The sequence below is a fragment of the Trichoderma atroviride genome, chromosome 5 (assembly GCF_020647795.1).
Source record: "Trichoderma atroviride chromosome 5, complete sequence".
Taxonomy (NCBI): Eukaryota; Fungi; Ascomycota; class Sordariomycetes; order Hypocreales; family Hypocreaceae; genus Trichoderma; species Trichoderma atroviride.
Genome location: NC_089404.1, coordinates 1126141 through 1149973, shown reverse-complemented (window position 1 = coordinate 1149973; position 23833 = coordinate 1126141). Strand labels below are relative to the sequence as shown.

Here is a 23833-nt window from a genome sequence, read left to right as displayed (position 1 = left end):
TATACCTTCTATTTCATACATGTATATACAGCCATTGGCAGCACTTTCTGCCCTCGCCCAATCACAGCGTCTCAGCCTACACAGCCGCAGTAATTTATTCAAAATGAGCCATCTCTTCCTCCCAGAGGCGTCAACAAGAGAGCTGATGGATCAATAGTGGCTCTTCAGCTTGCGGCTGCGACCGAAACTATCGGACGCGGGAGAGCTGAGACAGGGGTCGGGCACCAAGTGATTGGAGAGCAGCTCAGCCAAGTGGAGGCAACCAGTTGCAAACCGCTTCGGCTCGCATGCGGGAGCACATCTAGAAGTGCTTCGACCTAGTAGCACCAGCGGTAGCCAATATTGGGCGTTGCAAACTATTCGCTTCAGTCCTATTACCAACCCCAAAACGGGTCGCCCTGTCAGACGGGGATTCCCTTCACTCTGCAGCCCGTCTTTGCGATTGGATGAATTGATGCACTGCCGGGGCTTGTAGGAATCGCTCAGCCTAGAACGTTTCTTGGCATGACGGGTGTGCCGGGCCATCTTTGACCAGGACAACTCCAACGGTGAGTGTGAAAAGAACTGCCGACACGGAGCCTTGGCACCTCGTTACAGATGGAGTTTTCCAGCAGTGTTTTCATCAGTTTCCAGTTGCACTACATCTGTATCACGTTTTAAATGCGTCGGATATTTCCCAGCTTGGCGCGTTTACGCAGGTCTTTATAAGTAGATGGTATATAATACAGCATCCGCCACAGTGCTTTCGAATACACTCAGCTAGGGTTCGAGCAGTTCAGAATGTTTGTACTTGTGGGAAAGAAGCCTCAGCATATCTACATTTGAATGTCTCGTATATGCAACATTGTAATCATCAGCCACAGGAACGACTTACTATATGAGACCCATTATTACGCCTCTTGGATATGGCTTAGTTTACCTAGATAGTTGTCAACCAGACACTCATGTTGGCTGGATTTGGCATCGTGCGATATGCGCCGTAACACTACAGCAATCTGGTGGTTATATGAAGGCCCTCGGTGAGACTCATCTCGGGCTTCAACCACAAAAGCCTTGCTCATACAGATCAGAGTTGACTGCCTATATAAGATTCACTGTCATATGTAAGGCTCAAGACCATAAGATAGATGGCGTGCATCTGCTCTCGTGATTACCAAATAGCTGATGCTTCTGAATATTGTAAGAAAGGTGGTCGGTCTTTGAAAATAATATCTTAAAGATAAATATACTGATATGTCCCTATCACAGCACCGCCGAGAAGAAACGGATCGGTGCTTTCCATATAGAGCAATATATAGTAATACCTACAAGAGAAATAAGAGCGTCTCATGATATGACTGTATGTATACACAAAAATGGAAATGCGCTGTGTCATCTTTATAAAAGCAATAGTACCATGTCTCTGTACTGCCTCATTATTTAAAAGCATCTTCTCCCCCATCAACAAAGGCAATGAAGTAAACACTCACATAATTCAATCCTCTCATTTCAAAAAACCACAAATCGAAATCTTTTTTTTTTTATTCCACACAATCCTTCACCATGCATGCATGTACCTCCAATTTAGATGACAAACCATATTTCACCATGCCCAACGAATTCCCTTTGCGCTTAGCACTGCCGGGCAACCGGTGAATGGCCGTTACATCAGAAACTCTCTTCTTTTGCGACGCCAAGAAAGTCACCAGCTTCTTTGAGCATTGCGAATATGATTGTGTATATGTGGGGCGAAGGAAAGCAGGGCTATTGCTATTACGGAGTGTTTGGCGAAGAAAACTAAAATTCACCTGCGGCCCGCTGAGTAAACCATCTTTTGCGGTTTTTGTGAAGCCTCGATGGTCGCGTAGCTTGCAATGATTTAATGGACTTTAATGGCTAGGAGGATGCACAACCATCTCTGCCGCGTGAGCTTGGAGCGGGGACACCAAGGTGGTATGAAGCAGAGACTCGGTCGTCGTATGTGGTTCTCCAGATATTCATTTCATTAGAAGTCCCCAAGCCTAATAAGTCAGTAACCAAAGCCTCTACCGGTCTTGTTATTCTGTAAAATACGGAGTATACTCTACCTATACCTATCCCGCACCGGGCTCTGGCTTTAGCTAGCAACGTTTGCGCGCCCTGGTCGGCGAAGCAGCTCTGTTGCCAATAGCGTACATGGCTTCAATAGTATATGTTTTGCCACAAGACAAATTCAAGCCATCTTTTTGCCTTTGACCAAGACAATGAAGCGCAACTTCAGCCTTCTTGCAGCTGTGGGCCATCAAGCTAGACCCAGTGTATGATATAGATGCTAGTGAAGCAGGCAAAGTGCTAGTTAAGCTAGCAAGGGGTCTACACAAAGAGACCGAGACACAGAAATAACCGGCATACAAAAAACACGCCACATGTACATAATGACAGAGCTAATACTTACAGAAAGCATCTCCTATTATCCTTGTCTAGATGTATATTCATTCTACAGTCTCTATTGCTTGCAAACCCCTGTCAAGATATATGCTTAATAAGCCATCCCCGATTTAGCGCTAAGCTAGTCCCAAGCCACGTTAGATCCAAGGCCAAAATAACTGGGTATCAAAAAAATCTTTGCCGTTCCTGAAAATAGTTCAATCTATCCTCGTCCTATCTGCGTCTATTTTCCCGTCATCTCGATTTCAGCAGACCCCCCTGGCGGTGAAATCAACCTCTTGCTATATAAAAACAAAAGATGCCTTCAATAGGGAATCCCCACCAATGAAAGAATAGGCAAGACCCAACTCCCTGATAAGGACAAGTGGATCGATCAAACTAAATTTCAACGTTTCGTTGAGCGGGACTTTGTCCTTCTTCTCCTATTTGCAAAAACCACCAAAAACAGCAGGTCTAGAACTAAAGATCCCTGAGCAACATTAGTCATTTGCCGCCTTGATTGGCCGGACTGATTGTTCCCAGGCCACTTTAACAGCTTCAATTACTAATACGGCCAGTGTCGGTGCAGCAAGTCATGTCTGCGATCGTCAAGGTGGACGAATTGGGAACCCCCACTAACAACGACTAATTTTCGGTACAACCGTCCGCCTCGGCAAATGGGTCCTCGCGATTGACGCCATTGTTGATTTTTCTGTTTATATATAAACGTGTGCGTCTGCGTGTAATGTCCAATTGTCTGTTAAATAGGAGTAGAGATTATTTTGCATATATAAATGAAAATTGGCCAGTCTCAAGATTGAAGTTACCCAATCTCGACTTATAACTTGTTACCAAAAAAAAAGGCTTCGTTAGCCTCATACCTAGAAGACATCTCTCCTTATACTGTTCAAGGGGTAAAAAGACAGTATCAACCATGGCCGACTCCTTCACCCTCGACATCTTCCGCGGCACCCCCGAAGGCGCCCTCGCCGTCGAAACCTCCACCCACACCCTCGGCCACGGCGAAATCTACATTGAAACCACCCACTCCGGCCTCTGCGGCACCGACCTCCACTACCTCGCCCGCGGCGGCATCATCGGCCATGAAGGCGTCGGCGTGGTGAGGCAGCTCGGCCCCGGCGTCACGGAGGTCAAGGTGGGCGACCGCGTCGGATTCGGATACACTCACAAGGTCTGCGGCACCTGCGACTGCTGCTTAAGCGGTAAATCATCATCCACATTATACTCTCCTTATTACAAAGATGGATAAACTAATGGCGTGATGGAATAAAAGGCAGAGACCAGTACTGCCCCAACCGCCTAGACTTCAACCGCAACCACGACAAAATGGGCACAATCTCCTCCGGCGTCATCTGGTCCGCCAACATGGTCTTCCCCATCCCCGACGGCTACGACTCCGCCGACGCCGCGCCCCTCCTCTGCGCCGGCTCCACCGTCTTCACCGTCCTCACCGGGCCCGACGTAAAGTCCACCGACCGCATCGGCATCATGGGCATCGGCGGCCTGGGCCACCTGGCCATCAAGCTCGCCGCCGCCATGGGCCACGAGGTCGTCGTCTTGTCAACTTCAGAGTCAAAACGCCAGGAGGCACTCGAGTATGGAGCGACAGAGTTTCACGTCTACGACTCGGAGAAGCCTGCTCCCGAGGGTTTCAAGCCGTTGAACCATTTGCTGCTCTGCGGAAATACCGGAAGCAAAAACTTTAACAAGTAATTAACCCCCATGATTTCACCTCCAAAGCATCTTATATCATTCACTAACAAAACATCAGCCTGGTCCAACTCCTAGCCATCAATGGCACAGTATACCCCTTGACCGTCTCCAAAGAGCACGCCCCCGTCGATCTAGTCGGGTTGATCGGTCTCGGAGCCTCCATCAAGGGATCACTCACAGCTTCGCGCCGCACAATCGTTGACCTGCTTCGATTTGCGTCTCGACATGGAATCAAGCCCACAATCGTAAAGTTCCCCATGACACAGGACGGAGTTCAGGATGCCATTGATACTTTGAAGGAAGGAAAAATGAGATACCGCGGAGTGCTGGTTCGCTAGAGAAAAGTTGGCCTCATCATAATTGAAGCTCTATCTGCATTTTGGTGTACATACTAGATACTACCCACAAACTAATAATATCACATCCTGTATTAAATAGGCATTCGCCATTCAAAAACGTAGGTTGCTTGTTTCAAGACTCATATAAAGTATGTAAAAATGTATAAACACTAAGCAAAAGAAACAAATCATGACACTCGTTCAAATATTACTCGTTCAAATATTCACTTCTCATAGCTATTATGCTTCACAATGCCAACTCTTTCCCATTCATCATAGCAATGCCTAAAACGATCTTACGTTTGCTCAAAACTAACAATGCCAAGTTCATCAGCGACCTAATGGCTGATATCCAACTCCAATCTGTGTTCCAAGTCCAATATTATACAAATCCCAATGCAACGCTAATAGCACTATAACAAACAGCCAGTTAAATCATCGTCTCGCTTGTGTCGCAAGTCTTGCGGCCATAGCGCGGCACATGGAAATGAATATCACTTCCAAAATAATGACTCCGCTGCTCTGGCTTGTTTGCGCCCTCGTCGTTCGCCCAGCCCTTTGTATAATTCCCGCAGATATTGCATGGCCCCTCCGGTGCAACGATGAAACTTTCTTGAAGCACCGATACTTCAATTTTGCGTTCAATCCACGAGTTTCGGCGCCCTTCTGGTGCAACTTCCTGGACCGATACCTCTACGTCCTTCTCACACATGTCTTCCTCGCTTGGATCGACGACAATGGTGACTTCTGATTCAGCAAGGCTGTGTTGCCTCGCTGAGAATCGAGAGGAATACATAAAGTCATTGAAGCGGGCATCTTCGATATCCTTCAGGTCCGGAGGATAAGATGGCTCCTGTGGATGGTAAAAGCACTCTGTCAAGCCAACGGTGGAGATCAAGACAAAAATTTGCCAAATAGCCAAAATTTCTGCAGTTTGCTTTGCGCCTGGGTTACGATTCTACAGTTTTAATTAGTTGAAGGCTCTCATCGCGTAGATAGTTAGAGAAAAAGACATACCGAGACTAGAATAATTGCTCGTGTGAGTGCAGCTGCTGTGAAAATGAGCCCACACACGAGTGTTGTAAGCCACTGTAGTGTTTCCCGCATAGGCTTGCCTCGCTTCAGGGCGAGAGGCATAGCCGCCATTGCCAAGTAGAGAGTCGTTATCGTGTCAAAGCTAAAGTAGGCCAATACCAGCGCCGGAGAAGTAACAGGCTGGCAGTATCGGCTTGGATCCGGATAGACTTGCGACATGTTGGACAACCGGCGGCAGCTTTGTGAAAAGGCTAGCGTCGTTGCCACCCATGTTACAAACAAAAAGCCGAAGCCAAATGTCTGGTGAGTCTGTCGTCGGCCAGATGCAGCAGTTTGGCGAATGACGTATGCCAGAAAGGCCGCTTTCAATGTCCACAGGGCTGTAGAGTAGGAGAGCCAGTTGTACAAGTAGAGCTTCGATCCAAGTTCCCTGCAACTAGTTAGCATCGCAATGGTTGAGGCAGCCAAGTGAAAAGTGATTAATTACATCAGATAGTGTTCATTGCTGTTCGGTTGTGTCCCGATGAAATCGCCTTCCAAGGTAGTCTGGTTGCTCATCCAGTGTGTCATGGTATTCGTCAGATACGCCAAAACAACGTTGGGAACAAAGAAAATCTAGAGCCATAGTCAGTATGCCAATGAGCAATACCAAAAGGAAGAAAACGGCAGCGTACCACTCCTGCAACAGCAAAGACATCCTCAAGGCCAAGGCTCTTCCAACCACACTGCCGAAATCGCATAAAAGATCGTGCAGCTATGCAGATGACGGCGCTCCCCAGGAGAAGGAAGATTTGAATCGTCGACGCTTGCGATTTGTCCATCTCGTTTCGATTCGTTGTTGTTGCCTCAAAGTCCATGGCAAATGTTTCGTCTTGGGGCGGTATCATCATCACCGTGAGTTGTTATTTGTTACACAAGGCGAGGTCAGAGGTTGGGTAGGAAAAGGAGGAAGCAATTTGCCACCCAGGGAAATCGGGGAAACCTCAGCTTTAATGAAGCTCGGGATCAAGCCATCCACAACACAAAAGACAAGCCCACCCGCCGCTCCCCCAGCTTTGTCCAGCCTAACTCGACCCACACACGAGGAGGGATCAGCAGCGGCTCTTTGACCCCAGTTCTTGATGTCTCTCATGTGCATTCTCGGGCATGCAGCGCCATTGGCAGAGCGGCAGAGCAGCGGTAGCCCAAAGCAACAGGCCCGGTATCCAACCGCCCCGCGTTCAACGGACCGAAGAGTCACTGTGCAGCAAATGGCATGGTTCCTGCGCTCCTCTTTGTCGCCGCTATCCTCCGATTCCCTTTGTCCAGCTCCCAGATATGATTCTCCCACGGCCTTGCTGCGCACAGAGCTGAAGTGGCGCGCGAGAGGGGCAGCGCAGGGAGCTGTCAGTGCACAACAGCTAGTAGTTTGTCTCACGCCACCAAGGCCGCCAAAGCGATGGGGTTGGTCTCGTCCAAGGCTGAAGAGTGGATAACGCCTTTGCAGTAGCGCTCCGTTTTCCGAGCGCCAGTCGGAAGGCTTGCTGAGGCCCTGCCTCGACCCAGTTCTCACCAGGCCAGACTAAAACATCCCATAAGACTCCTGCTTCGTCGAGTGATATGCGGGGGAAACCCACTGCTGCTGCTGCTCAGATGATAGCGCGCTGTCTAGCGCCGAGTCTCGAGCCTTGGATACGACCGATCTCGCTGCAGTTACTGATAGTCGTCATGTTAGCATGGGTAGCTGTGCCCGCAAGATCCCAAGCAGACGACGCAGCATTACCGAAAGCCTCGTCGTGTCATGTTCGCTCTCGGGCGATACTGCAGTACGTGCGACAAGGCCACAGGCCAACGAGAGCTGAACAAAAGAAAGGAAAAGGGTAAAACAAAACGAAATTACATGGTTCGATAAGATGGCCGTGGCTGGGCTAGGACCGCGGGCCGTTCTTGCCGCAGTTGCTGTTGGGTCGCAGTGCTACTTGCCTTGTCTCACTTGCACATGCTTATGCTCATGATGGGTACAGTACGGCAGGCAAGAGCGGCAGAGCAGCAAGAGCAGGATCAGACCAGGAGCAAGAGCAGGGGCCGCAAGAAACAAGCAGGAGCTCCTGGTCCTGCAAGGCCTGGCCTTTCCTCGCCTCCAAGGCTTGGCGCTTTTTAGGGCGCTGCCGGAATTAGCGCAGAGGCCCCGCCAGCCAGCCTCTACCGTCTGTCTGGGACACACATGAAATTGGCATCCTAATCAAGCCCCGATGCAAGGCTCAAAGCAAAAGTCAGGCGCTTATGGAACAGGCGATGCGTGTCGGCGAATAACGATCGCAGCCCGGTCCCAGGGCAGGCGCACCAAGCAGAATTCGGATTGAATCACATCAAAGAAATTCAAGGTGCATAATGCATAAGCGTGCGTTGGCCACCGCTCTGGCGCAGAACTCGCAGCCCGCTCTGCTCTGCTACCTCTCGTATGTACGCATCAGCTTCAACCCAGTCAGGGATCCCCCGGCCTTTGAAAGAGACGGCAACCTGGACCGGACGCAGTCATCCGCTCACCGAGCCACGGCGTTGTCTGGATCAGCGGAAAGTAGACACTCGTGATCAGACCTGGGCGTGGCAAACTATTTGTCCCTCTGCCCGTTTTGGGACTGCTCTAGACTCTCCCCCGGAGCATAAAAGATGGCCTGGAGCTTGGAGATCGGCCGCGGCTGGGCTTACATCTAAGCCTTTGCGAGATCCGCCAAGTGCGCTACAGAGGCTAGATCGCTGTCCAATGGCTTTCGCTCGCCGTGGCTGTCGGCACTCGTCTGGCTGGCCTCTCCGTTTTTAGCGGCAGTGGAGCAGGCCGCGCAGAGTCAGTTCTTGAGCTAAAACTTCAGCCCAGAGCTGCATCTCCCAAAATCAAGGCAAGGCAGTGGCAGAGGACAAGATCAGAGTCATGTCAAGTTTGTTTTTACGCTTGTCTCTTGGCTTCAGTATCGGTCTACACAACGCTAAAAAAACAAGTAAATACTTACTTTCAGTGCTGTGGCCTCTACCTCTTGAGCGTCTTCTGCTTCTCCGCATCTCTGGCCACGGTCCTACCCTCCACCAGCAGGCCCTTCTTCTTCCGCACGCCATCCATGTACCGCTTCGCTACATTTTCCTTATCCGCCAATTCTCCGAGGTCCTCCAGGTCGTCCTCGGTAAACGGCACCCAGAACGGATCTTCGTCCAGGATCTCAAATCCAGCGAAAATCAGCTGCGGCTGGGCCGCTCCGCTAGTCCGCTTGCGCATCTCGTCTGCAAAGCCAAAGCTCTCAGCTACCGGCAGCATGGCTTGGATGGTGAAGAATGGTGTTCCCTCCTTCATTGCCTCGGATACCACGCGGCCCCTGCGGCGGGTCAGCACGTCGTAGACTCGTCCCAATACCTCTGTAGAAGTCTGGATTTCAACCGTGTACATGGCGAGCATGAGTCGCGGAGACCAGTCCAGGAAGGCTGCCCGTAGTGACGATTGGAACGCCTTGATGACCTCTCCCGTAAGCCTGTTCAGCTTATCGCGGGCAGATGTATCGTCTTCCGAAAGGTTCAAGGAAACGTCCTCGATGAAGACGGCAACGCCTTGCATGGGCTCATTGCACAAAGGTCCCTGTGCCGTTCCTAGCTGGAAAGCATATGTGATTTTATCGGAGAGATGGCTGGGACGGAGTTTGTCGTCAGACCAAGGTGTCGCATCAGGTGCCTTGGCTGCAGCAAAGATTTTTGTAAGAATGCCATCTTTGGTGGCATCGATGAGGAGATTGGGGCCTGTCCGCCTCGGCCCAAAGCCCGCGATTCGGTCTACCAGGCCTTTCCATCCTTCGCGGCCCTTTCCAGTCTCCAGCTCTTTCTGTAGCTGCGTCTTTAGCTCTTCCACTGATATGGCTGCGCCAGCGGTAAGCTCGGTATCTGCCTCAATGGCTTCCTCGTTGCTCTCTTCCCCTCCCCCCTCTACCAACTTTCGTACATTGTACAAGCGTTTGATTGCATCGCCATTCTTGACCAAGAAATCTGTGACATTCGTAGGCAGTGGCTGCACACGTAGGGTCAAGTTCACCTGCTTGGAGCTCGTAGAAGACACAATAGTTCCGCGGCCAAGCTCCTTGTTAGCAGGAGGGCGCATCTCCTCTGCCTTGACAATCGTCTCTCTGTAAGGCACAATAGGCGCACCAGCCTGGATATCGCATCGCGCAAACCTTTCCTTCAGATCCAAGAGACATCTCTCGAGGTGAAGTTCACCAGCAGTTAGCAAAACGTGCTCTCCGCTGGCAAACTGCTCGTACTCCGCACAGGGGTCGCTCTGCACAAGTAGATGCAGGCCCTGGATCATCTTGTCCAGATCAGCTGGGTTGACGGGCTCGAGTGCAACACGCACGATTGGCTTTCCGGCTAGGCTGATACCCGCCAAGTTGACAGCTCCTTCGAGTGTGCTGCAAAGAGTTCCTGATTTGAGAATCTTGCCTTCCAGGCCCCCGATACCGAAAACGACACCGGCGGGTACGCTGTTTAGCGCTTCCAGACTTCTTCCCATGAACATGTACAGTGATTTTACAGTGATTTGCTGAGGCTCGGGATCTGCGTGAGGGTTGGCTGGTGACCACTTGGGCGGGATGACATATAACGTGTCTCCCACGGAGAGCGTTCCCGAAAAGATTCTGGCAAAGCCAATCAAGTGCTCCGGATCAATCTTTTCTTCTTCAGCAGCTGGCGTGATATCGTCGAGGTTAACAGTCTCTAGCGCCTGGGTCATCATATCCTCCTCACTCGGGTTGTTAGCGGCCGCCAAGGCAGCAGCCGCTGCACGCTTCTGCCGAGCCAATTCTCTCGCTTCCTCTCCAGTCATTTGACCGGTGCGCCTCTTATTTTCAGGTAGTTCGCTTTCGGGAATAGACACCATCTTGCTCACGTATGCAACGACGGGGTCCGATTTTTCGGTTTTGAAAGAGACCATGGCATCTCTGACTGACTTATCAATACACTGGGCATCTGGAGATTCGTCGATGACGGAAGGAAGTCGCTCGGCCTGTGCTGTAGGGGGTGACGGGAGCGATTCGATAACAGAGACCAACAAGGCGGTTGAAAGCGGTAGCCACGAAGCGAATACTGTGGTCAGCAAAAGTCGGGGATCTCGAGCTCGAAGGATGTGAGGAGCAATTGTGATGTTGAGTGACTTTGTGACTTTTTCGAGGAGCGCCGGGTCTCCTCTGCCTCCATTAGCGCCAATAGTGGCTTGGTACACGGTCCAGACGGGCTCAAGTACCAACTGGACAAACATGGGTTTGAGGTTACGGCCCTTTAGATGTTTCTGCCCTAGCACCTTCTTCGTCTTGGGATCCAAGTAAAAGTTGCCCCATAGACATCTTTCCATGATGCCTCGTTTGATTCCCAGCTTCTTTTCGTACAGGCTTGCAAATTGTCTGCAGGTAAATGCCCAGCCATCAATAGCGCTGCTGAAAATGACATTGTTCTTCTCTGGAGCGAAATATAGATCTTCGTCATCGAGTTCTTCAAATTGGAGGTCTCCAACTTCGCTAGCCGTATCGCTAGCCGTCGAAGCCTTGGTTGCGGCTGTGGCATTTACACGCTCCTCCATTCTCTCTCTCCAGTTGAGATCTTCTTCCATACGTTCGCCCTGGAAGAAGCTGCCCAGGACTGCATTGACCTGCTCTAAGAGTTTGCTCAGGTGGACATATGCCTCTTGAGGTGTCATTTTGAGCTCCGTAACAAGTCTATCGATCTTGTTAATGACCAGGAGTGGCTTGAGCTTTTCGATCCAGCTCTGTCTTAGGACGGTGACGGTCTGACTGCAAACTCCTTCGACGGCATCCACCAGCACAACAGCGCCATCACATAATCTTGAGGCGGTGGACACTTCGCTGCTAAAGTCAATGTGGCCCGGTGAATCAATCAGGTTGATCAGGTACTCCTTTGCCTCAGGGGTAGCGTCGGGAGCAGATCGTCGTAGCATGGAGAAGTAGAGTGAGATGGCGGACGACTCCATGGTGATGCCTCGAGTTTGCTCATCGGGTCTCGAGTCCAGGTAGCGGATCTTGCCGGCCAGCTTGGGAGATATGATGCCATTGGTGGCCAGTAGGGCATCTGTTAATGAAGTTTTGCCATGATCCACGTGAGCCAGAATGCAGATCTGTTTTTGATGTTAGATACGCAATCTCAGTAAGCGAGGAAAAGGATTGCTTACATTTCGGACATCTTGCGACTGCTTCTGCAAGCTGGCCAGCTTTTCTGGTGTTACAACCGGCATGATGGGCAGATGATGTTGTGAGATGGATTAAAGTAAAAAAGTAAAAGTACAGATAAGAAAACAGGTGCTGAAGTGAATGAAACGAGGCTGGATGTTTGGTGACGCTCGTTGCTCTCTGGCTTGTCTGGGAAAAGCAAGTCGATTCAGATTGGGTCTGCAGCCCCAGCTTTCTATACGGCGGCGTCGATTCGCTTGTATCCTAGAAGTGGCTTAAAATGTTTTCAAGGTGATGACACTTAGCAGTCCTTGCTCATCATCTATGACTCTTTGAAAGAGTCACAGGAATAAGAAGCGGCAGGGATTCCTTGGGCTCGCAAGTTTTGCAGCTTGCTTATTAATGATTCGGAAGGCCACCAGCGTAGCTTCTGCTTGGAATTTAGCTTCAAGTGGACTGCAGATATTGATTTCAGCAGTGAAAGCTTGCCACTGTATTTCGATTTAATAAAACTTTGCCATATGGAGCTATAGAGAAAAAAAAGTAATGCTGCCCCTCTGCCAAGTTCTTTTTGACCCCTCTGTATCATCGTCCATTTTGCCTTTTGCCAGGTACCTCGATCTCGGTACCTCTAGCTGCCCCGCCTCGAAATCTTTTAAAGGGCTATCGGCTACTTAGCCCCTATAAGTGCATCATAAATGCAGCAAAGCGCTAGTTCCCCCCATCGCTTAAATCTCACATGCGCTTAGCGGTGCACCAAGCCCTAACCAGTCACGAAGGCAAAATTCGTGAGAGCGTCAAGCCCCTCCCGCGCAAGGCGTAGAAAAAATTGCTGCCCCTCTCACCCCCAGCCTCGACAAGATCTCACGACGGGCCACACAATATGGCGACGTACCAGAACGGAGGGGCTCCGGCCCGCGCGATTGCTGACGACAGCGACGTCGAGGAGGAAGCCCTGGTGGCCGAATACAAGGAACACGTCCAGTACGAAGACGGCGACGAGCTCAGCCAGACGACGTCGCTCAACCTGGCCCAGCAGACCGACGATATCCAGTCCCGCCTCCTGCAGGCCGCCCAGCCCCTGGACTTCTCAGCACCCCTGGAGGTCAAGTTCCAGAGCTACGACGCCTACTGCAGCTTGTTCCACTACATTTTGAACTCTGATGGCCCTGTTGATCTCGAGCCTCCTTCGGTGCGTGTGCTTGATGCGGACTTGCTCGCTCAATTGTCAGGGGTTTCCACGGCTAACGCTCGAGATGATGTAAATTATAGTACTACTGGGCTTGGGATGTGATTGATGAGTTCATCTATCAGTTCAACTCTTTCAGCTCTTACCGAAGCCGAATCGCGAGACAAGCCAACAATGAGGAGGAGATTCAGATCCTGCGCGAGAACCCCAACACCTGGGGCTGCTACAGCGTTCTCAACGTCCTGTACTCGCTGATCCAGCGATCTCAGATCACCGAGCAGCTCGGAGCCATGAAGCGCAACGAGGACCCCATGGCCGTGGCCGGCGAGTACGGCTCTAAGAACCTGTACCGCATGCTGGGATACTTCTCCATCATCGGTCTGCTGCGCGTTCACTGCTTGCTGGGTGATTTCGGCCTGGCTCTCAAGACGCTCGATGACATTGAGCTCAACAAGAAGGCCATGTTCGCCCGTGTCATGGCGGCTCACTTCACGACCTACTACTATGTCGGTTTCTCCTACATGATGATGCACCGATATGCCGATGCCATCCGCATGTTCTCCCACATCTTGATCTATGTCTCAAGGACCAAGAACTTCCAGAAGAACGCCCAGTTCGACTCCATCACCAAGAAGAACGAGCAGATGTATGCTCTGATTGCCATCTGCGTGGCTTTCCACCCCACCAGACTGGATGACACCATCCACAGCGCCCTGCGCGAGAAGTACGGCGACCAGCTGCTGAAGATGCAGCGTGGCGGCCCCGAGTCGCTGCCCATCTTTGAGGAGCTGTTCCGCACCGCCTGCCCCAAGTTCATCTCCCCCGTTCCTCCGGACTTTGACAACCCCGAGTCCAACATCGACCCCGTGGAACACCACCTGGCCATCTTCATGGACGAGGTCAAGACCAACATGTACAGCCCCACCATCAAGTCTTACCTCCGACTCTACACCACCATGGATCTCACCAAGCTCGCCGGCTTCCTCGAGGTGAAGCCCGATGAGCTGCGATCCTGGCTCCTGGTCACCAAGCAGCGCACCAAGCAGCTGCGATGGCAGGACCAGGGTCTCCTGGATGGCGAGCTGGTCAACGTCAGCGACCTTGACTATGCTCTCCAGGGAGTACGTTTCCCCTCTCCTCATGCTCCTTTTTTAAACGGCCCTCTTGCATCACAGATCTATGCTAACAATCCTTTTCTACAGGACCTCATTCACATCTCAGAAGCCAAGGTTGGCCGAAAGTTGGTTGACTGGTACCTCCGCAACCTGTCTCGCACCTACAACTAAAGCGAGCAGACGGATAAGTCGAGTTACCCTTCATGCGGTAGGAAGAAAAACGCCGCCGGCCTAGCACTAAAAGTTGTGTGTGATGCCCGGTCGTGTGTAAATTTTCCCACCCCTTGCCCAAATGTACGCTGGTACGACTAGAAAATGGTACCATGCGTGGCAAAAATATACGGAAATTGTTGAAGGGAAGATGGGGCGGGTATACTGGATCAACAACTGGCCGGTTGCATGGCTATGGCGTCACGGAGTTGGTTGGAACTCGTATGAGGGCACGAGGTTTGCTCGGAAGTGGCCCTGGGGGAGGTGGATTACAAATTTTGAGGCAGAAATATCTTTGTAGAGTGTTCATAATGTTGACGTGGAATTACGGCTGAAATAAAAGAAAGGAATGATTCAATTTTCATTATTCACTGGCCGAGCCTTGATACTGCGAGTGATCCAATAAGTTGCCATGGCGTCTCAACATCTCAATATACCTAACCACAATGCAAGGAGAATCCATGCCCAAGACTATGAGTCAAAGCCACTCACAATGGCATCTGTGAAACAGCACTAGCGTACACAGCCTGGATGGAAGAAGCACGTTGGATTTGACTTTACCAGGAAGCTGAGCTGGTTGGCTTTTTCTTGTTAGTGGCTTTGAAACGATGCTACACTATCCACATCCTAGTGAGAGTCAAACAAAAAAGCGTGGCACAACGACCTAAGCTTCTCCCGGTAAATGTGAGCCATCAGCTTGAAGCTAGGGTTTTTTAAAGTTGAAGGAATACTACGACGGTGCTATGTGCTACAGGCATTAAGGTTTTGGGGCTAGCTAGGGCTGAAAGGGGGTGGTGGTGATGGGGTTTGGATGTTGGATTCTTTGAAGGCGGCGAAAAAAAAAGGGAGAGAGTCAGGTGAGCAGTTGCACGGGGCTAGGAATGGCCCCCTTGCTGGGCGGGAGATGACACGAATGAGTTTTGACATGGCTCGCCTTGCATATAGAGTACGTAAACCAAAGCTGTTGCTATTGTGTTTACGCCTTGCTTGTGGTAGCGTGAGGTGGCTGTGATGGGTGAAGTGAGAGGAGATGCTACTCTGTATAGACGCCAAGCCAAGACTAGTAAGTGCTCGGACGGCAGCAGATGCTTTATAAACCCAAATCTCGGGGAGTTTCCGCCACCAAGCTGATATATCCAGTGTAAAGAAAAAGAGCAAGTAAAAAGGCCCCCAAATAGATCAGCCCCGAAAACATCCTGCAGCCATCATCAAACGTGTCAATGCTAGAAAAGCTGCGGCCTTGGCATGCCCAGCCTAGACCAACCGAAGATTGGTGTATGTGACAGCAGGCTGTAGCTGCATCCAAGAACGAGGGTTACACCGGAGCTTGAAATGGTGGTGGCGTTGCAAAAGAAGAAGTGATGACATGGTATATGCCCTTATTGGCTCACCTCTTTTCTTCAGCAGAGAAATGGCATAATGAGTCCTTGTCGTTTGGCGAGAATGAGGGGGGGACAAAGGCCAAGCTTCTTGGCGCTCAAGCTGTGATTTTGTACGGAACGATAATTTCCCATTGACAAGTGTTGTGATAATCCGGATTTCTATTCGGAGACTTGTGCGCGGTGCTGGTGTCATTGGCTGAACGTGCCAAGTTTTATCCCCATGTGGACATGTCACCATTACTCGATGTGGTGATGCCCCCGTATCTAAGCTCTGCCGACAGATGGAGCGGCACGGGAGGCCTGAGTATTGCTTCTTACTGGGTTGGGCGATTCTTGGGGAATCCATCTCGGTGGCGGCAGCCGATGGATTAGCACGCATCTAGTAGTTGTAAAGCTGTCATATAATCTTGCGAGTATCAACACCGTTTATTTCTCCGGTGGCCTTGGATGCTACGGTGCTATCGACGGGCTCCGCATTTAAGCCGCTTTTCACCTTGTTTTCCATCTTGACAATTTATTTCGCCATTTCTTCTTATCTTGTTCATCGTATTCCTTGTTTCTCAGTTTACAATTCATGCTGTTGTGGGCTTGGCTTCACCGCAGTGACTACAAATTACAGTCGGGGCGCTGCCCAACCAACGATATATTCTGTCTCAGAGACAGTCCACTTGCTGCACGATACCAGACGCACTCCGCATATTGGATATTCAATCACATTAAAAACACCGTGGCGTCTTGTCCTCCATCTGACGCTGCTACTCACCGCCATTGCATCGCCACGATTCACACCGGTTTCTTCGGAGAGCCATTCCGGGGATTGGCATTGGCCCTTTCCGCCCGACTTTGGAGGCCTCGACCTGCGTTATCGTCGTCTCCAGCACAAAGAGTGCTAAACACCAGATACTATCCGCCCGTTCCGACTTGTCACTGCCAGCGAAACAAATAAATAGAGAATTCAACAAAAACAAATCACCGGTGAATAGCAAGTCAGATCTCCCATCGACAAGCTCCCAGACACGAGTGGAGCAACAGCTGCCATAAAGCGGAGGCAAAGAGGAGTCTTTTTTGCCGTGAGCTCTTGATCAGTGCGCGGCACCCAGACCAGACCAGACCAGACCCTCGGTTCTGCGCCCGCCAACTCAATATTCCGGCGGCACCATCACATGGCAGCTTCTTGATACCTCCTTTTCTCCCACCACCAGGAAGCCGCTGCTGCTATATTTTAGCGACCAACGAGCTGAAGAGGCTGCTACTGCTTCTCTCCCTCCCGCACTGTCGCCATCGCTAGAACCACGCCGTCCCGAGGAGTGCCGCCGGCGAATCGACTCGACTCAAGACCCCTCGTGGCTTCATCATCGCTGCTACAAGCTATCGGCTACAAGCTACAACAGCTGCCTTTTCCCCTCCAACTCCAGGCACCGATTGCGGGGTGGTTCATCTAAGTCGGAAGCGGAAGAGGCGTACCGCTATCATTGACTTTTTTGGAAAAAAAAATTCCAAGAAAAAGAAAGAAAGAAAGGTACAAAGAGAAGAGGCACACCACCCTAGCCCTAAATAGGGACAAAACTGAGATATCCGACGGCGCAACGAAAAAAAAAAAAAAAAACTTAGGCGCTGCTTGTTTTTATGCTTGTCTTGCCTTGTTGCAACGTCGACGATCCGTGCCTTTTTTTGCCTGCTGCTTCTTTTTTCGCCTGAGTGCAGAAGAGAGTCAAAGTAAAACGAGACGTCTGTCTGCTGTGGGTTTCAACAGTTGCTGACAGGGCGATAAGACACTTTTGCCAGAGACTCACTCCTGGTGCCATTTCTTTGCGTGCTGCTGCCTATTCCTTGCTTTTTGCCTCTATCCTCCATCTTCATCTACTTCATTTGTATGAGATATCTAAGAAGGATAAGCTTGGAGCGAGATATTTAGCGAGCACACCCATCTATATTCAAACCGCTCACCTTATTTTACTGTTTATTTTATTTTTTTTTGTTCCGGCACGTTTACGCCGACCAACAAAGCCAGGCAGGAGCTTGTCTCGCAACCGCAGCTTCCCTTCTTCTCGTCCAACTCCCTTCCTTCCCTTCTCTTGCCGCACTTTCCGTCCGTCACATTTTTCTTCTCCCTTTTTCACTCGTTTGAAGTGGAAAAGTCTTATCCAGGGTCTCATCCACCTTCCTCGCTTCGCACTTCTGACGCTCATCGTGGCCCAATCTCGGAGTCCACCCTGCACCTTCCCGCAAATCCCGTCTGCCGTGCTGCGCCAGCTCGGCATCTCAGTGCCGGGTCGTTGATATTGTGTCTCGCCTGGATCGTGGTCCTATTTTATTTTATTTCCTACGGACCTCAGCCCGGAACAGCCAAAACTAGGATATTCATAAAGGCTCAGCATCTTTCCTCGTCGGGTTTCGTTTTTTGACCCTCTCCTCTTCTTCCTTTTCATTCTTTACGAATAAAGGCTGTACGTGCTTTTCGTTTTTTGTTCTTCGAATCAACCGCCTGGGACGAAGGATCTTGTTTTAGCCAAGCCAAGCGCATATTGCTTTTGCATTGCATTTGTTTTACGACTTCATTTTTCAGCTACCGGAATCCCTGGCTTGGTTATCAGATCGGTCCTTATTACATCCATTCTCCAGTTGCCGGGAACAGCGAGTGAGCTACCAAGCCGAGCCAGCTTACACAATAACATATACTAACATTGGGCAATGCCACAGGCAAAACAAGTAAACCATTTCCACCATGCAGTCTCCAAGGTCTCCCCTTCCAGCTTCCGACTCGGACGTCTCCCCAGCATCGATGGTGCCGTCGAAGCAGTCTCAAGAGGAGTATTTCCCCCCCGTCAGACGCCAGCGGTAGCCAGAATTCGATGCCTCTCACTTCTAGCGTTAGCGACGCTTCTTCGCGACGACAATCGAAACTCAGCTTCGCCACTGCGCTGCCAAAACCCGACGGAGCCCCGTTGAACAAGACCTCGTCAGGCTCGTCGGCCACCAAGCGGCGTCCCCTAGGCGTGCAGAAACGATCGTCTGACGGTCCCAAAGCGCGTCCTCCTTCTCCTCCACCACACACCAGGTAAGCCATGACATTTTTTACTCTTTTCTCTCCCACTTTGCCATTCTCTATACATGTCCATTTTCGTTTCATGTGTTTCTGTACCCCCCGTTTTGGGTCTTGTCTTCCCTAGAACGGCAATACGGCAAATGTCGAGTGGTGTCAGGGTGGTTCAAGGGCACGGCTCTCAGACATTGTGCTCAGTGAGATGGACTGTCTCCAGCTTCAGAGACACATTTGTGCTTCTCCGGGCCTTCTTGACTCCTGCTCTCGGCAAAAAATTGCCGACCAAGGGTTGACGATCCATTTCTCTTGACATCACCTTCCAAAGCAGCCGTTGCTGTGCAATGCTGCACCGATATAACCTTCTCCTGGGACCCCTTGCCGTCCATTTTAGAGCCATCATAGTGTCCAGTCTATGTGGGCCGGAAAGACTTCGATCTTTACGCTAGCAGCACTCCCAAGTACCATCACGGGGATTTCAAAGCTATCCTTTTCTTGCCGCGAGGCTTGGCAGAGAACAGCAAGTGCGGTATCTCGAGAGAACAGCATCAATTTGCTTGATGCGGCCAAGTTGGGCTCTTTAGTGTCACCAACCGTGTTCACGTGTCACTGTGTTATATCATGGCCCCGTGCTAGGGCTGGATACCGTCTTCAATTCTTCCACAATGCTCACCTCCAATAACTGCGAACAAGCGTTATCCAATGTACAAGTGATCCTCAGCACCAAGGATGAAGCCAGCAATTATCTGCCCCACTAATTTGATGGCTTCTTTTTATGGCTGTTCCCTTTTCCCGCTGGGAGACACAAACAGAGATGACGTACCCCTATATCTATGCCATACAATCATCCGAGCCATCCCAGCTCAAGCCTCTGGCATACCTCGTGCTTGGCATACGCATGATTCTCTTACTGGCTGCTCTTGAACTCTGCATGTCATGTCGCATAACATCTTGATCAGACAGTCTCTTTTGTTTATTCCCTCACTTTCCCTTTTTATTCTTGTTTCTGGAGTCATATAGTCCTTGTGCTTTATTGATGCCAACTCGTTTCTCCCTCAAGCTTTAATTATACAATGGGTGTTATAATGCTAACCTCGCAACCACGCGACAGATTTGAGCGCCACGTTGGCTTCGACAATGTGCCCATCGGCGAATCATCCAAAAAAGTTCCATCGTCAGTTGTACTCACTGTGAAGCACAATGGATACCAACCGCGTCGAAGATCACGAACATTCATGGTTGGCCTCGACGAGAATCCATACTCAGAGTACGCTGTCCAATGGTTGTTGGATGAGCTTGTCGACGACGGTGACGAGATTATTTGCGTGCGCGTGATCGAAAAAGACATGAGACTCACCGAGAAATCATATTACAGCGATGCACAGCAAGTCATGGATAGCATCATGGCAAAGAACGGTAGTAACAGAGCCGTTGCTTTCATTCTGGAGTATGCCGTGGGCAAACTACACTCTACTTTTCAGTCGTTAGTAAGTAGCCATGAGTAGCTTTCTTCCATTCTCTGATATATATCCTTACCATGTACAAAAATCTAGATCCAGCTCTATCAGCCAGCCATGCTGATTGTGGGCACCCGAGGACGATCTCTTGGCGGCCTCCAAGGACTTGTCAACAATCGCAACTCGTTTTCCAAGTACTGTCTGCAGTACTCTCCTGTACCCGTCGTCGTTGTCAGGCCCAGCGAGAAACGAAACAAGAAAAAGGCAAAGCGTACAAACGATAATTCGCGACAGACATATGTCAGCATGCTAGCCGCCACTCACGGTAAACATGAAGCCGACAGCGAGACCAGTAGTACCTACGAACTGGAGGTTCAAATATCACCCGACGAGGAGGCGCATCAGGTAGCACAGGTTCTGGGGCTGCCTGCTAAATTCGACCCAACCATTAAGCCTCACCACGAGTCTGTGCCGCTGAGGTCGAAATCCCCCGACGCGGCGCCCGGCCCCCGAACTAGTATTGCGCGTCGCGTCGTGTCTGATCCGATGCCTTCTAGTGCTCCTCCCAGCGCTCCCAATAGTGAGGATGAAGAGGATGACGAAGAAGAAGAGTTTGAGGTCATGACGGGAGCGGAGGCACTGGATCAACAGCAGAAGCTAGACCAGCTTCACAAAATGGAGGCTAGCGAGGCAGCTGCTCTTAAGCATGGAATAAACGCGGAGGAAGAGGACGAATCGGATGAGGCCCAGGGGCGAAATTCTGAGAGCACATCCTAGAAGATGCTCGCCGTTCCAGGCCGTGCCTCCGAGCCTCAAGACATGAAGAATACGGAAAGTTTGGAAGGCGCTGAAACAACGACTACAGAATTGCGAGGTGACAACGCAAAAGGTGTGGGAAACAGCGGCACGATTGTTACGATGAGAGGAGGCGGCGGTTCCAGGCCACGCAATCATCGACGCAGGGCTAGCTGGCAGGAAATGCCAACCGACACATCTTCTATGAGGCCTGATCAGAGGGAAAGAAGCTTAGAAAGTGCAGGGAGAGTGGCTCCGTCACGAAGACAACCAGCTTCGGCACAACAAACTCCGAACGCGCGTGGTTAGAGAGCGTCAGTTTTGGAGGGTAGGCCACCTACGGGCGGACCATCAAGACCGAGGCCATCGAGAGCAGCAGCTGCAAGAGTGGTCACTCCACGGGTAGCATCTTCTGGATCACGGCATTCAAGAGCGTCATCTTTTGGAGCAGAGCCTTCAAATTCAAGACCTTTGGGACCGAGGCCATTAGCACACACGCCTCCAAAGCCGTTGTCACGCTCTGTTGGCCCCTCTTCAGCGGTCATCAGAGCCAATTCTGGCTCAGGTTCCTCTAGATATAGGTCTCGGGACTCTGCAAAACATGGCTCGTCGGATTCTTCAAGATATAGGCCCTTGGAGCCTCCCATAACGGTACCACCGAGGGCTGCACTTGCTCATACTAGAGCTTTATCCAGGACAAGCGATCCCGGCCCTTCAAATGCTGTGCCTTTGGTAGCGTTTTCATCTACACCCCGGCAACTCCCAGCTGAATCACGTTCACCTAGGCACACAGAAGCCAGATCTCAATGGCCTTCTTCGCAGTCGGAGCAAACTCTGCGGCCTGCGTCTTTATCATCCAATGCCCCAGCTCGCCCGACGCTGATGGAGTGTTACATAGACAACAAGGATGGCTTGAAGGATGCCTTGGAAATGCTAAATGAGAGGGCGGGGGAAGCCTCCAGAGCGTCGGATATTGCGAGGGTGTGCAACGACAACAATGTCGCTGGTTTGGAGAGAAGTCGAGTGACCGGACTTCCGCCACGCTCACGTGAGTCGGACAAGGTCTCGCTTATCACAAAGATTGATAAACTGAAAAGGGAATATGGAGTAAAAGCAGCTGTAGAGCCGGAGGATTCTTGGGAGCCGTGGATGCAAAATGAGGTTGAGGCTGAAGCTCCTGAACTTGAGCTTTTCTCCCCCTTTTCCCAACAGGAGCTAAAAGGCCCTGCTCGAGGGCAATCGCAGACCTGGCAAAAAGAACACCTACGGTCATCAGATCCACTACAGCGAGAGATTGAGGAACTTTTGGAGGAGCCATCAAGCGTGCCCAGGCGATCGAATAGGCCACGGCAGTATCCATCTCGACCAGCGTCATTCAATTCAGTGTTGGAGCAAAGAAATTTGCAGAAGCCTCAGCCATCTCAGCCTCGATCTAGAGCAGCATTATCTAGATCAGTAACATCTGGATCACAGCGACCTGAATCGCCGTCATTGCAGTCACAGGTGCAGCAGTGGAAGCAGTCTCGGCTATCCCCCTCTCAATCTGGATCGCAGCCGTCGGGATCGCAGCGACCTGAATCACCGTCATTTCAGTCACAGGTACAGCAGTGGCAGCAGTCTCGGTCATCTCGCTCTCAATCTGGATCACAGCCGTCGGGATCGCAGCGACCTGAATCACCGTCATTTCAGTCACAGGTGCAGCAGTGGCAGCAGTCTCGGTCACCCCGCTCTCAGTCTGGATCGCAGCCGTCGGGGTCGCAGCCGTCGGGGTCGCAGCCATCGGGACGGCAGCCATCGAGACGACAGCCATCGGGACGACAGCCATTGGGACCGCAGCCATTGGGATTACAACTAGCTCAGTTACCTCCACCTGGATCACAGCGGTCTCTGTCCCAGCAATCTCAGTATCAGCGGTCTCAGTCTCAGATATCTCAGTCTCAGCGATGTCAGCCACAGCAGTCTCGATTACAGCCGTCTCAGCCACAGCCGCAAGGGCTTCAACAGGAGCCAATGCAGTACAAACCTGCGCCCCAACTGCGACAACGGCAGCAGCAACGGCAGCAGCAACGGACTCATTCATGGCCACGTAATCAGGAGCTGCAGGGCTTTGCTGCCCATAGCTTATCATACGTGCCAGAGGCTCCTCGAGAGGAGTCTGCGCCTTCCATCCACCGTCCAGTAGAGACAGCGACGTATGAACTGAACGAGCTTCCCGAGAGCTCCAGCAAGGATAAGGGTAAGGGCAAGGATAAGCTCAGCCTAGCCGAAGAAGGCCGAGCTGGATTCGGCCAAGATGCAGCCAATGATGCTGAAGAAGAGAAGAAGAAAGGACCAAAGCCCTTTTGCTCGATACGCGGCCATTGCGTTATAGGCCCCTTTCCGGGCTGGAAAAACTGGTTCACCAGGAGGGGTGATGACCCTTGAGGATGAAGATGAAGACGAATGCCAGTTGGAGAGGGCACTGGAAACGGGTGAAGCATTGTGGAAGTAGGGTAGTAGTCTAGCGATTGATAGAAGATTAGATGGTACTTGGAATAGAGCGATGGATTTAGTTGACATGATTTCCCGAGCTGTCAGTGCCAAAGCATCAAAAAACATGTATTGGGGAGCTGAGCGTGAGTACGACAGGCGGTGACAAGATTGATGGAGCGTGACTTTGACGCAATGGAGTCGTCGTAAGATGGACTTTACTTTATGCGCCGAAGAGCCCAAAGAAGAAAGCGATTAAGCAGTCAATATTGGGACTGTGCCGTCTTCCGTGGACAGGGAGGATCCGGGCCAATGAAATGGCGATGGATAATCAGTCTGCGGATGAATAAATGAATACTATTGACATGTTGCTCACATGCATCTGCCATGTATAGTTTCTACACCCATGTTGTTTTCCATGTGCATCTGATACGCATCTCGTATAACCACATGCAAGCAAGGGTCTCTCTTTTTTTTCTGGGGGAGGTTTACGCGG

At 51.0% G+C, this 23833-nt stretch overlaps 8 protein-coding genes across 8 annotated transcripts; 5 read left to right on the top strand and 3 right to left on the bottom strand.

The window, feature by feature from the left end:
* The first annotated feature begins 3085 nt into the window (after nt 1-3085).
* On the top strand, nt 3086-4551 carry TrAtP1_009587 (uncharacterized protein). Its single transcript, XM_014091325.2, has 3 exons — nt 3086-3608; nt 3680-4115; nt 4178-4551. Exons 1-3 carry the CDS (start codon nt 3320-3322, stop codon nt 4455-4457), a joined length of 1005 nt encoding a protein of 334 aa, XP_013946800.1. The 5' UTR covers nt 3086-3319; the 3' UTR covers nt 4458-4551.
* A 336-nt stretch (nt 4552-4887) lies between these two features.
* Nucleotides 4888-6349, bottom strand: TrAtP1_009586 (uncharacterized protein; the record flags this gene model as incomplete). Its single annotated transcript, XM_014091538.2, has 4 exons — nt 4888-5415; nt 5475-5922; nt 5980-6107; nt 6167-6349. 4 exons carry the CDS (start codon nt 6347-6349, stop codon nt 4888-4890), a joined length of 1287 nt encoding a protein of 428 aa, XP_013947013.2.
* Nucleotides 6350-7862: 1513 nt separating this feature from the next.
* TrAtP1_009585 (uncharacterized protein) lies at nt 7863-8063 on the top strand (the record flags this gene model as incomplete). The annotated part of the gene is made up of 1 exon (XM_066114352.1): nt 7863-8063. The coding sequence occupies one exon, from the start codon at nt 7863-7865 to the stop codon at nt 8061-8063; it is 201 nt and encodes a 66-aa protein (XP_065970448.1).
* Nucleotides 8064-8496: 433 nt separating this feature from the next.
* On the bottom strand, nt 8497-11745 carry TrAtP1_009584 (uncharacterized protein; the record flags this gene model as incomplete). The annotated part of the gene is made up of 2 exons (XM_014091326.2): nt 8497-11628; nt 11683-11745. 2 exons carry the CDS (start codon nt 11743-11745, stop codon nt 8497-8499), a joined length of 3195 nt encoding a protein of 1064 aa, XP_013946801.2.
* A 726-nt stretch (nt 11746-12471) lies between these two features.
* TrAtP1_009583 (uncharacterized protein) lies at nt 12472-14627 on the top strand. The gene is made up of 3 exons (XM_014091327.2): nt 12472-12872; nt 12953-13990; nt 14072-14627. Exons 1-3 carry the CDS (start codon nt 12564-12566, stop codon nt 14153-14155), a joined length of 1431 nt encoding a protein of 476 aa, XP_013946802.2. The 5' UTR covers nt 12472-12563; the 3' UTR covers nt 14156-14627.
* Nucleotides 14628-18428: 3801 nt separating this feature from the next.
* TrAtP1_009582 (uncharacterized protein) lies at nt 18429-20850 on the top strand (the record flags this gene model as incomplete). Its single annotated transcript, XM_014091328.2, has 3 exons — nt 18429-18634; nt 19728-20103; nt 20170-20850. 3 exons carry the CDS (start codon nt 18429-18431, stop codon nt 20848-20850), a joined length of 1263 nt encoding a protein of 420 aa, XP_013946803.2.
* Nucleotides 20851-21173: 323 nt separating this feature from the next.
* On the bottom strand, nt 21174-21515 carry TrAtP1_009581 (uncharacterized protein; the record flags this gene model as incomplete). Its single annotated transcript, XM_066114351.1, has 1 exon — nt 21174-21515. One exon carries the CDS (start codon nt 21513-21515, stop codon nt 21174-21176), a length of 342 nt encoding a protein of 113 aa, XP_065970447.1.
* Nucleotides 21516-21750: 235 nt separating this feature from the next.
* Nucleotides 21751-23292, top strand: TrAtP1_009580 (uncharacterized protein; the record flags this gene model as incomplete). The annotated part of the gene is made up of 1 exon (XM_014091329.2): nt 21751-23292. One exon carries the CDS (start codon nt 21751-21753, stop codon nt 23290-23292), a length of 1542 nt encoding a protein of 513 aa, XP_013946804.2.
* Nucleotides 23293-23833: the final 541 nt, after the last annotated feature.

Bases quoted from the DNA above. Each gene is read 5' to 3' on its own strand.
- TrAtP1_009587 (XM_014091325.2), top strand. From the start codon at position 3,320: ATGGCCGACTCCTTCACCCTCGACATCTTCCGCGGCACCCCCGAAGGC. The intron at 3,609-3,679 runs GTAAATCATCAT...ATGGAATAAAAG, and splicing joins CTGCGACTGCTGCTTAAGCG to GCAGAGACCAGTACTGCCCC. The intron at 4,116-4,177 runs GTAATTAACCCC...ACAAAACATCAG, and splicing joins GGAAGCAAAAACTTTAACAA to CCTGGTCCAACTCCTAGCCA.
- TrAtP1_009583 (XM_014091327.2), top strand. From the start codon at position 12,564: ATGGCGACGTACCAGAACGGAGGGGCTCCGGCCCGCGCGATTGCTGAC. The intron at 12,873-12,952 runs GTGCGTGTGCTT...TGTAAATTATAG, and splicing joins TTGATCTCGAGCCTCCTTCG to TACTACTGGGCTTGGGATGT. The intron at 13,991-14,071 runs GTACGTTTCCCC...CCTTTTCTACAG, and splicing joins TTGACTATGCTCTCCAGGGA to GACCTCATTCACATCTCAGA.